Below are 12,713 nucleotides of genomic sequence, written 5' to 3'. Positions count from 1 at the left end.
ATTACAGGTGGTTGTGAGCCACCATGTAGTTGCTGGGATTTGAACTCAGGACCTTTGGAAGAGCAGTCTAGTGTTCTTAACCGCTGTGCCATCTCTCCAGCCCCCCTATCTTTCTTTCTACCTACTTACCTACCCATCTGTGGTGATTTAAATAAGAATGGTCCCCATGTATTTGAAAGTTTAGTCTTCAGGAAGTGTCACTACTTGAGAAAAATTAGGAGGTGTGCCCTTGTTGTAATAGATGTAACCTTATTGGAAGAAGTGTGTTGCTGAGGGTGTGCTTTGAGGTGTCAAAAGCCCATGACCAGCTGAGAGTCTCTCTCTTGACCAGTGGATCAGAATGTCGCTCTCTGCTACTTTTCTAGCACCATTTCTGCTGGTGTGAAGCCTTGCTTGCTGCCACGATAATAGATTAAACCCCTGAAACTATAAGTAAGTCCTCAATTACATGCTTTCCTTATAGAAGTTGTCTTAGTCATGGTGTCTCTTCACAGCAATAGAACACTGACCAAGACTGTCTGTCTGTCTGCCTGCCTGCCTGTCTGTCTGTCTACCCATCTATCCATAGTATCACTGTGTAGTTGTAGTTCTAGCTGGCCTGGAACTTGCTATGTAGAACAGACTGACATGGAACTCACAGAGATCTGCCTGTCTCTACCTTCTGAGTGCTGGAATTCAAAGCATGCGCCCACCATGCCCAGCTCAGCACTATATCTTTTAGAGTGCACTTGGGTAGAGTCACAAGGGGACCTGCCAGAACTTTTTTTTTTTTTTTCTGAGCACACTCGGAGAAGCTGGAACTTACCTCCCAAGCATCCAAGAATGTGTATTTACTGCTGAGAACATTGCCTTTATCATCTGTGGGTAAAAAGGCATTTCCAGACTGTAAATGCAAAACAAAAAGCTCATTAGGATCTAACCTGGATACCTGGTTCTCTGGAGCAAGGTTTAAGGACAGCGGCATACCAAAAAGAAACACCTGGACCACCATGTGTCACACTCTGAGGAACACACTTTAGATAGAAAACTTCAATAAAATGTATGTATCAATCCACTGTGGGCTATAACCCCTGTGTGTCTGACACTGACGGGCACTGTTTCACCATCTGTCCTTCCTACGTTGTAAAAAGCCATTATCGTTACCATGAAAATTAACCCAACACACTCAAATCCATAGAAACTTGGGGGACTTTTTGGTATCAAGGCTATTAGATAAAGATTCAAAGACTTCCATTAAAAGGGCATGGCTAAGCCAGGTGGTGGTAGGGCACGCCTTTAATACCAGCACTTGGGAGGCAGAGGCAGGTGGATTTCTGAGTCTGAGGCCAGCCTGGTCAAAAAGGCATGGCTAGCAGAAGACCCTTCCCAGCTTCTAGCTGAAGTTTGAAGTGTGCCATCATCACCAAAACTGATCTACTTGGGCAGCAGAGAATTCAGATCCCTTCAATTTCTTTCTTTTCTTTTTCTTTTTTTTAAATTTGAATGGGTGTTTTTCCTGTGTGTACCACATGCTTGTCTAGTTCCTGTGGAAGTCAAGAAGAGGATGTTGGATCCTTCGCAACTGGAACTACAGATGGTTATGAACCTCCATGTGGGTACTAGGAGTCAAAGGGAATCCTCTAGAAAAGCAGTCAGTGTTCTCAACTGCACAGTCATCTCTCCAGACCCTGACTAACCCCTAACTCTGAGGAGCAGGCAGGAGCAGGGCCCCAGGTATGGAGCTTTAGTAATGAATATCTGTGTTCCTGGATGCTACTCACCAGTGGGGTGGTGCTATAATTGACAGGAGAGCTGATCCTTAAAGTGTATTATACAAGACTGTCCCAAGGGATTCCTATCCCTCTGACCAGGGAAGGAATAAGAAGCTGGCAGGCCAGTTTGCAGTTTGTCTGAGCTGGCCAGAATCAGTTTCTCTCAAGCTAACTGTAAGAAAGCATAAGCATGTGGTGCTCCACACATATGGCCCTAAATTGTTTTCTAGGTCATTGGCTTTCTGTTGTGCACAAAACTCCAGATATAGCCCACCCCCCACCCAGGCTCCAACCCAGCTGCTGTTTTCTGGCATCTGCTTGGCAGCTACAGATAGGGCAAAGACCCGCTCCGACCTGAAATCCCTGTGGCCAGTGAATTAGATACAGGTCCAGATAGTCCAGTTTCAGGTCTGAGAGAGTTTTCTGGAAAGCTTTCTTCACCAGGCTTTTCTCAAAGAAGGTGGACCACAGCTGCAGGGTGTGACAAGGGAACGTTAAGACTAGGGAGAGAAAGGCCACACCGCAGTCATTCTCCCTGCTTTGAGATTTGCAGCTGCTCTAACCCCAAGACAAACCATTCATATAGAATAAGGTGAGGTGAGGAAGGCAATACAGGAGGTCACCAGCACTCAGCAAGCCAAAGTCATGCATGTGTGTCCCTCCTGCTCGTGGTGTTAGCACATTTGATAACGGATTAACAGCTGATACTCCTGTGTTATTCTTCCTTAGCTGTCAGCTTTCAGAGGGCAGGAACTGGGTCTGATCTTTAAAGTTCAAGCATCCTGAGGCCTCTGGGAGCAGTTAACCCTTTCAGTACTCTCTGCTCTCCAAGCCCATCAGGTGTGCTCACTCCAACAGGGGGGCTATCTGTGGTACCAGTTCCAGTGTCCTGGAATAAGAGTGTTTTAGCATGCTATCCACTGCAGAGCCTCTCCTCCAATACCTCAGATTCAACACTTCTGGTTTTCAATAACACTTTATAATCCATACTATCTACCGAATTGAAATGAGAAGAGGTACTTACGTGACAATAAATAATGTTCCCATCATTTCCAAAATACATGTGTCTGAGAATGTCAGGACCAGAGTCACTAAGACCACAGGGTTAAGCAATAGGGTTCAGGGGTCATCTTAAATATACCCCTTACTGCTGCTTGGAGGGTAGGTTCCACTGACAGAAAACAAGGAAGGGGGGTTCAATGGGGCTGTCTCTACTATAAGAGAACAATGAGGCAGGGGGACCAGCATTGGCACTTTCTTACTAGTACTAACTTGGTGTGGATATTCATGCAGAGATATAATGAAGGAGAGAGAGGCTAAGCGAATATAACAAAAAGGACAGGCTAATAAAGTTCTTGATGCTGCTCACACCCAGACACTTCCACTTGCCTTGAAGCCATGTCCACCAAGTGGACCATTGTACCTTGCTGACGATGAAGAGGTCCTCCCGCCTCACAGCCTTCTCTTTGATCTTCTCTTGGATGGCTTCTCCCACTTCATTCTCATTCTGATACACATAAGCACAGTCAATGTGCCGATACCCAGCATCAATGGCTGCCTTCACAGCTTCCTTGACTTTATCTGGGGGAGACTGCAAGGCAATAGAAAAAGCCATTAGAAGCCATTCTTCCAAGTCCTCCTCTAGCAGGCTCCACATGGGCCAGATTCTCTAAACCACAGCCTTGCTGCGATCTATTTCAAGTGGACACTGAGGTTGGGGAAAAACATACTCTGGAAAACTTTTAAAAAGAAAAGAGTGAATTATTTTATTTTATGAATTGTTATGATTAGCATATAATATAATTAATTGGTTTCATTTATGGACTATGACTTCCTGCCAAATACAGGGCCTGAATTCAAGCCCTAGAACCCACATGGGAGAGAACTGACTCTTGCAAATGATCCCTTTCAAAGGCCACATGCACACCATGGCATAAAAGGTACTTGAACCCTTTTATGAACATGTTTGCATGCACAGAAACATACTAACAAATAAATGGAAAGAAATGTAAAAAATAAAAGTTAAGCCAGGCACAGTTACCACCTTTACATGCCTTCATTCCTGGAGATGTAGTTGTAGAGGCAGGATGATTGCTGCGATTTTAAAAGCAGCCTGTTTTACACAAGAATTTCCACACTATCCATGCTACACAGTGAGAGTCTGCCTCAAAAACAAAACCTCAAGACTCACTGATAGCCAAGTTGACTAGTGCCAACCTGAATCCCAGCACAAGGGAGGCAAAGGCAGGGGGACAGAGGATTTGGGCCAGACTGGAACCTCAACTTCTCGGTGAGGTGGCTCATGCTTCTAATTGCAAGCATTTGGGAGGTAGAGGTATGAGGTCAGGACCAGTTTCAGCTGCCTACTAAGTTCTATGTCTGCCAGAGTTACATATGTCTATCTCAGACAGCAATCAATCAATCAATCAATCAATCAATCAATCAATCAAACCACCCATCTCTCACAAAGTCTAGAGATCCTTTATGTAGTTGTCAAACATCGGTACCTCATAAAATTGCAAAGTTCTGTAAGGCAAGGGAGCCTGTCAATAAGACAAAATGGCAACCAACAGATTAGGAAAAGATCTTTACCAATCCTATATCTGATAGAGGGCTATTATCCAATATATACAAAGAACTCAAGAAGTTAGACTCCAGAGAACCAAATAACCCTATTAAAAAATTGGGTACAGAGCTAAACAAAGAATTCTCAACTAAAGAATACCAAATGGCTGAGAAGCACCTAAAGAAATGTTCAACATCCTTAGTCATCAGGGAAATGCAAATCAAAACAACCCTGAGATTCCACCTCACACCAGTCAGAATGGCTAAGATCAAAAACTCAGGTGACAGCAGATGCTGGCGAGGTTGTGGAGAAAGAGGAACACTCCTTCATTGCTGATGGGATTGCAAGCTGGTACAAGTACTCTGGAAATCAGTTTGGTGGTTCCTCAGGAAATTGGACATAATACTACCTGAGGACCCAGCTATCCCACTCCTGGGCATACACCCAGAAGATGCTCCAACATGTAATAAGGACACATGTTCCACTATGCTCATAGCAGCCTTATTTATAATAGCCAGAAGCTGGAAAAAAAAAAAAAAAAACAGATGTCCTTCAATAGAGAAATGGATACAGAAAATGTGGTACATCTACACAGTGGAGTACTACTTCATGAAAACGACTTCATGAAATTCTTAGGCAAATGGATGGAACTAGAAAATATCATCCTGAGTGAGGAACACAATCACAAAAGAACACACATGGCATGCAGTCACTGATAAGTGGATATTAGCCCAGAAGCTCGGAATACCCAAGATACAATTTGCAGACCACATGAAGTTCAAGAAGGAAAACCAAAGTGTAGATGCTTTGGTCCTTTTTAGAAGGGGGAACAAAATACTCACAAGAGGAAATACAGAGACAAAGTGTGGAGCAAAAAACTGAAGGAAAGGTCATCCAGAGACTGCTCTACCTGGGAATCCATCCCATATACAGTCACCAGACCCAAACAATATTGTGGATGCCAAAAAGTGCATGCTGACAGGAGCCTGATGTAGTTGTCTCCTGAGAGACTCTGCCAGAGCCTGACAAATACAGAGGCAGATGCTCACAACCATTGGACTGAGCATGGGGTTCCCAATGGAGAAGTTAGAGAAAGAACTGAAGAAGCTGAAGGGGTTTGCAACCCCATAGGAAGAACACAGTATCAACCAACCAGGCCACCTGCCCCCAGAGCTCCCAGGGACTAAACCACCAACCAAAGAGTACACATGGAGGGACCTTTTGTTCCAGCTGCATATGTAGCAGAGGATGGCTTTGTTGGGCATCAGTGGGAGGAGAGGCCGTTGGTCCTGTGAAGGCTCGATGCCCCAGTGTAAGGGAATGCCAGGGCTGGGAGGTGGTAATGGATGGGTGGGTGGGGGAACACCCTCATAGAAACAGGGGGAGGGGGAGGGGATAGGGGAAATTCGGGGTGGGAATTGGGAAAGGGGATAACATTTGAAATATAAATAAAGAAAATATCTAATAAAAAAAGTTCATAAAACAGCAACAGCGGCACCATCACTGGGAAAAGGAATTGCTGCCAGCCACTCAGAAGCACTGTGGTCCAGGACGAAAGCCCCGCCCTCCTGCAAGCGCACTGAGGAGCTCATGGTTCTTTCTGGCAGCATTGGCTCCTGAAACCAACTGCTTTACAGTCTCTGCATCCACTGTTGAAATTCCGAAAGCACGTCCCTGGAAGTTTTCCATGTGAGTAGATTCCATGGAGATCTGCAAGTGGTCAGTTAGGGTTTTGATGGATGTGAGATTCCTGGTTTGGCGCAAAACCGCTTCACTAAGCATTGGGATGAGCCTCTGAGCAACTTGCCAGGTGAGACGAACACAGCCAGGGTGGGACCTGAGCTGACTCCTGCCCAGTCTCTCTGTCACCCTGATTCTGCTCAGGCTTTTAATACGTGGGAACTAGTAGGGTTCTTGTAAAGTGAAGGCGCCTGGGCTAGGCAGTCTGGGAAGGCGCAGTCTGAGACTGTGCTCATTTTGAGCTCAGTGTTCTCGTTCTAAATAATTCAACTAGAAATAAATACACAGCCCAAACCTGTAAAGTATGAGGTAATTTCTGAGGAAAAGCTTGCGAAGAGAATAACTGCCTCGAGATGACTGTTGTTCTTCGTAAAAATCCAGGAACAGCTCAGAACCCGACATTTGTTAGGGAAGTTAGAAGCCAGCTTTGAGGGCTGAAGCAGCACAAAAAACTGGAAGCAACTTGGGTCTTGGCTGTAGAGTTCCAGCCTTACCCCACCCCCACTCCCACCCCACCCGGCAGATGCTGTGCAAAGAGGAGGGCTGCAGAGACCTTTCCCCACTTGAAAGAAGCGCACTCACCTTCCAGGTACCCAGGCCCACAATGGGCATCTTGGCTTTGGTACTGAGCTTCACGAAGGCGGCCATGGTTGCTGTAGAAACGGTTCAAAGGGAGCAGACAGGCGCCCCTGGCCTGAAATTGGAGTCTGGCAACTGGTTTCGTGTCCTTGAGGAGACGGGCTCTTCTTACTACTGGCAAGCAGCCACAGCCTGGGAGCGGGCGCTGGCACAGGAAGTGCTTTTCTTTTTTTTCATAGGTCTGATCAGCGTAAACACTGCAGAATACAAAGTTTCCCTGCTGCAGAGGGCAAGGCTCCTGCAGCAATGCCCATGCGAGTGTGTGGACAAAAATAACAGGCCGTGAAAGATGAATGGTGTAAGTTTATTTAAGGAAGGTCATTGCTGCGAGAGTGGACATACACTAGTGAACCCTGTGGGTGTCCAACAAGTTTTCAGCTAGGGGAAAAAAATTCAAGGCAAACAAGGAGGCTTATAGCAATCATTTTGATATCGATTAGTACGGATAACCCACTACTGTCAGACTAACCACATCAATTATTTTTGAAACCACCATTTCATTAGCTACAATATCAATAACAAGAGATATCGGTGTAAGATCAAACAGACAATTGGCTGATGTCCTTGCAGAAAATTATTTCAATTTTTATTATTTATTATTACATTCCCATCCTTCCCCCCCTTTTGATCCCCCCTCCCAAAGTTCCTCATCCCATTCTTCCTCCCCCTTGCCTCCAAGAGGGTACTTCGCCCAGACTAGGTCTCCTCCTTCCCTGGGTCCTCAAGTCTCTCAAGGATTAGGCACACCTTCTCCCACTGAGGCCAGACCAGGCAGACCTCTGCTGAATATATGCCAGGGGCCTCGGACCAGCCCATGTATGCTCCTCATTGGTGGCTCAGTCTCTGGGACCTCCCTGGGGTCTGGATAAATTGAGACTGCTGGTCTTCCTATGGGATCACTCTCTCCTTCAGCTTCTTCAATCCTTCCCCTAATTCAACCATAGGGGTCCCCAACTTCAGTCCAGAGGTTGAGTGTAAGCATCAGCCTCTGTCTCAGTCAGCTGCTGGTAGGGCCTCTCAGGGGACAGCCATGCAGGCTCCTGTCTGTAAGCACATCATAGAGTATCAGTAATAGTGTCAGGCCTTGGTGTCCCCCCATGAAATGGATCCCAAGTTGGGCCGGTCATTCTTTGTAATGTATGCTTTCATTTGAAAAGCAATAACGTGAGGCTGGACCAAAGAAGAAAGAATCATAATTTCAACTTAGTTAACACAAAAGTAAACACAGAGTAACATTATATGTGGTTATAGTAGTCTCTGTGCCAGCTGTGGCTCTGGGAGTGTGAAATTTCATCGTGTTCACACAGTTGCTGTAAGATCGTGGGAGTAAATTGGTCTAGAAGTAGAAATTGCCTATTAGCCATTTGGACATGATATTTTACTACTAAAATTCTCCTTCTCCTTCTCCTTCTCCTCCTCCTCCTCCTCCTTCTCCTTCTTCTCCTTCTCCTTCACCTTCTCCTCCTCACTCCTCCCCCTCTCACCTGCTCCCCTCCTTCCCTCCCTTCTTTTCTTTCAATAATAAAAAAGGTTCTTCATTCTTCTTTGCTTTTCTTTCAGATTTAATGACTTGACCATGCCGCCACTTGCTCCTCTCCACTCCTTCTCAACCCTGCCCCTGGATTCCTTCCAGACTTCATTGGGGCATTATATTAAGTCAAGTTTGGCTTCAGAAAGCAAGTTACTTTAACATAATACTGGATGGCAAGCATATCCCAATGACAGGAGCTCAGATACTTTATACTTTATGCTCCTCTGCCACGCTTCCCTTCTCTCTAGCTTCTCACGCCCTGGCTTTCTCAGAGCATCTAGTGAGTGAGGGCCCAGATCAAAAGCAAAGCCGTATCTCTCGCTGTAGTGTCTATCATGTGACAGCCACTGCACTCTATGTTGGGATGCAGTCCTTGCCTTCCAGAAGTTTGTGCTGGAGCCAGACTGGGGAGCAGGGGAAGGTTCTAGGAACAAAGGATTGAGGAGGCATGTGTAGAAGTTCTGATGTGTGTATGTGTGTGTGTGTGTGTGTGTGTGTGTGTGTGTGTGAGAGAGAGAGAGAGAGAGAGAGAGAGAGGGAGAGAGAGAAAGAGCGAGAGGGAGAGAGAGAGAGAATCTATAGAATATATTGCATCTATATACATCTATAATACAAAGTGTTGGGGTCCAGGAGTCACCCCACAAACCACATGAACACCGATCTCAGCCAGACAGGGATGGTTTATTGAACGCACACCCTAAGACTGATCAATCAGGGCTGTAGTTCAGAATTTGGAGGCTGAGTTATGACCCTGAACATTTTTCTCTGTCAGTTTATAAAAGCTAAAACCACAATGAGCTCATACACCACTGGGCAGGAAGTGTGGCCCAGTGGTTATCTCTGATTCAAGCCATTTTAGACACAACAGTTCATATTAACCTTTGATTTGATGGGTCCTATGTAAAGCTTTGTGGAATTTCTTAAGACTAACAAACCTCAGAACACATAGAACCTAACAGGACATGTGGTCAGCATGACCTTGCTGAGTCATGGCAGGCAAATTACAACAACAATATGAAATAGCTGTCAGATATGGAACCAAATGGCTAAAGCTATGCTGAGGGGGAAGGGTAGACCTCAACACAAAGGCTCTGGAGAGAGGTGAAGAGAAGAGCCATGTGCTTTAAGACAAGAGACTCACACAAGAGTCATCTAGGCTAGAACAAGTTGGTTAGACCACATGGCCCGAAGGACACCCTCGTGCACGACATTTCAGACATTTACCCTTGTCTTATTTGTATGTATCATCCTCAGATGAGCTTTATGGAAAGTTACAATGAACAACTAAAACATCTGCTTTGGGAAGAATTAAAAAAAAAATCTAGCTTCAACATTCAACAGATATTTTAGAAGTTAACTCTCATATTAACGCAAGTCTCCATTACATTTCACTGTGCTCTTGTTGTAGAACTGGACAAGAGGGAAATACAGACAGTTGTTGGTAAGTCTTCCTTCTTCACATTTTATACTTTTCCTTGCTTTTATTTCTTAATTTTTCAAAGTTAAGGGTCTTATTACATATTCTTGCCTAGCCTAAAGCTTACTGTGTAAATAAAGCTCATGCCTCAAATTCAAGATCCTTCTGCCTTGGTCTCCCGAATGCTTGGATTATAAGTGTGGATACCAAACCCAAAACCATTCTAATTTTCAGTGCTAAACCTTATAGTCTCTGAAACAGAGCTACACAGACATGTCCCAAAAACAGATACTTGATATAGTTCTCTGTCTCTTAACTCACTTGACAGAACCCACAGACTTGAAGAGATCCGAAAGAGAAGCCTTGACTTCCCATGTCCAACAGGTCATGGAGGGAAAAGGTACAGATTTAAAATGATGATAAATGAAAGGAGAGTGAAATTGTTGATAGTGTGAGCAAGAGAATATAACATCTAACTGGAGTTTGGTGGCTTTCAGAGGCTTAGAGCAAGGGAGATGCCTCTTAGGAGAAAGGACACTGGAGCTGAAAACTGTGGTGGATGGGCCTGGTTCTGTTTGTATGTTGATGCTAATTCCACTCTCCTGGGAGGGGCTTCGGACAAGGAGTGGGTCATACTCAGGTGACTTCTTGTGAACCAATCCCTTAATGAATAAAGAAGCCAATCACTGGGCGAGTAGACAGGACTTCCAGGTTAGAGAAGGGAAGAGAGGAAACAGGAGAGAGTTAGGTCTTGTTTGGATAGGGATAGCGTGAGGACAGACAAGATGTAGCTACGATTGTCTCCCGGTTTCAATGGCAGATCCATCAGGACTTGCCACCAGAGGATTTAGATTTAATAAGGTTTACAAGATTAGGATTTTAGTTGCTGCGCCCAGAGATTGAGTTACCATTGTTTCTGAACTTACTTTGTGTGTGTTTTCCTTCACGAGGCAGCTTGTCCAGATTCAAGAGAGAAAGGTATGTTGGCAAAGCATGGGTTTGCCTTAGGCGCACCACAAAGGCCATGGTGGATTTGAAGCACTGGGTTGGTGTAGTATCAACCTAGGGAGCTGGGTGGAGAGATTTTGGAGTTCTTAGTCAAGAGGTAATAACAGGTCAGCCATTGCCCACCAGTGCATGGTGGTAATGTGGGAATTTGCCACTTCATTTTTTAATATTTCCAGCAACAGAAAATTCCTGTCTCTTCCACCTCTTGGTCTGGAACTCATTATGTAGACCAACCAGATCTTTGACTTACCATCTTCTGCCTCCCAGCTGGTGTGTGCTCATAGGACAACCTGTGAGAATCATTCTCTCCTCGACTGTGTGGGTCTCAGGAATTGAACTCGTATCCTCAAACTTAGCCGTGAGTACCCTTGCCAACTGCGACATCACTGGCCTTGGTGGCTTGTCGGCTTGCTTTTTGAGATAAGGTCTTACTGGGTTAGCCTTGATTGCTTGGTGTTTACTACATAGTCTAGGTGGCCTCAAAATTATTGCAACACTGCCTCAGCCTCCTAAATATTTGGGTTCTCATTCTGTGCCTAAACTTCTAGCTCAGTTTTCAAAAGCTCCCCACCTACCGGTAACATAATTTAAAACATGCAGGTGCACATATGTTCTAGCTAGCATGACCGATGGTCTCAAAATAGTGATGTAAATTAGAATTTTATCCTAGTGATTAGTTTTTTTATGAACTAGATTATAATGAATTATCTCCAAGGTCATTCATGATTAGACAAGCACAATGGAAGTAGTAAGATAGTTCACTAAGAAATCAATAAAATTGAAATTAATGAGCTAAATTCCATTGGCTGTACATATTTCTTCCCCCACCCCCCAAAAAAAGTACTGAGTCTAACACAGACCTATGCCAGAGGGGTGGTTTGAGTGAGAATGCTTTGCATAGACTGAGCATCGGAGCACTGGACTCCCGGGCCATGCTGTTTGGAGGTTTAAATGGTGAAGCCTTGCTGGAGGAAGTACACAGTAGGGGGCAGACTTTGAGGTTAAAAATCCTAGCCTACCCATTGTTCTCCCCCCTCCCTCCCCCTCTCTCCCTCTACCCCACCCTCTCTCCCCTCTCTCTCCCTCTCTCTCTTTCCCCCTCCCCCGCCTCTGCTTGTAGTTTAAGATGCTAGCTCCCAGCATCCCACTTAGCCATCATGCCTCCCTGCTATGGACGCTAAATCTCTGGAACTTGAGCCCAAAGGAGGTGTTCTAGCATTGCTTTGGTCATGATGTCTTATCACAGCAACAGAAAAGGAACTCTTATTCACTGTGGTGGCTTTTGCGTCATTTCATGCAGAACTGAGATGAACAGAAGAAAAAAAGCACATGAGGGTAGCTTTTATAAGCACAGGGTTTCCTAGGGATCCACTGAGAACAGTATCTTAGCTAGACTATAATGCTGAAGACCTGAGAGAACTTGAACACTTTTTTTTTTTTTTTTTTTTTTTTTTTTTTTTTTTTTTTTTTGGTTTTTTGAGACAGGGTTTCTCTGTGTAGCCCTGGCTGTCCTGGAACTCACTCTGTAGACCAGGCTGGCCTTGAACTCAGAAATCTGTCTGCCTCTGCCTCCCAAGCACTGGGATTAAAGGCATGCGCCACCACTCCCTGGTGAATACATTTTTCTTTTTTTAGTTATGTCCATATTTTTATTTTTATTTTTTTTAAAGATTTATTTATTTATTATAAGTACACTGTAGCTGTCTTCAGACACACCAGAAGAGGGCGTCAGATCTCATTACAGATGGTTGTAAGCCATCACGTGGTTGCTGGGATTTGAACTCATGACCTTCGGAAGAGCAATCGTTGCTCTTACCCGCTGAGTCATCGCTCCAGCCCTATTTTTATTTTTTTTATTAGATATTTTCTTTATTTACATTTCAGATGATATCTCCTTTCCTGGTTTCCCCTCCAAAAACAAACAAATAAACAGACAGAAAAACCCTGTTCCCTTCCCACTCCTCCTGCTCACTACCCCACCCCCTCCTGCTTACTGCCCTGGCATTCCCCTACACTGGGGCATAGAACCTTCACAGGGCCAAGGGCCTCTCCTCCCATTGA

The 12,713-nt window shown here is 44.8% G+C and overlaps 2 protein-coding genes across 4 annotated transcripts in view; both read right to left on the bottom strand.

Annotated features, from left to right (window-relative positions):
• LOC116098705 (aldo-keto reductase family 1 member B7-like) overlaps positions 1-6,929 on the bottom strand; it is a 14,451-nt gene extending 7,522 nt beyond the window's left edge. Inside the window, exons 1-4 of one of the 3 annotated variants that reach the window (XM_031381467.1) lie at positions 6,640-6,929; positions 3,175-3,342; positions 2,106-2,222; positions 806-883 (exon numbers count right to left, since the gene is read on the bottom strand). In XM_031381467.1, the coding sequence (XP_031237327.1) occupies positions 806-883; positions 2,106-2,222; positions 3,175-3,342; positions 6,640-6,705 (429 nt within the window). In that variant the 5' untranslated portion in view covers positions 6,706-6,929. The remainder of the gene's footprint in view (positions 1-805; positions 884-2,105; positions 2,223-3,174; positions 3,343-6,639) is intronic. The other 2 variants (XM_031381464.1, XM_031381465.1) reach the window with 2 other exon arrangements.
• A 3,671-nt stretch (positions 6,930-10,600) lies between these two features.
• LOC116098704 (aldose reductase-related protein 2) overlaps positions 10,601-12,713 on the bottom strand; it is a 36,111-nt gene continuing 33,998 nt past the window's right edge. Inside the window, exon 12 of the mRNA XM_031381461.1 lies at positions 10,601-10,714. Coding sequence (XP_031237321.1) covers positions 10,702-10,714 — 13 coding nt within the window. The 3' untranslated portion in view covers positions 10,601-10,701. The remainder of the gene's footprint in view (positions 10,715-12,713) is intronic.

Source organism: Mastomys coucha, unplaced genomic scaffold (genome assembly GCF_008632895.1).
Source record: "Mastomys coucha isolate ucsf_1 unplaced genomic scaffold, UCSF_Mcou_1 pScaffold20, whole genome shotgun sequence".
In the NCBI taxonomy this organism is placed as follows: Eukaryota; Metazoa; Chordata; class Mammalia; order Rodentia; family Muridae; genus Mastomys; species Mastomys coucha.
Note: the sequence above shows the minus strand (reverse complement) of the source record. Positions and strands in the feature narration are given on the sequence as shown.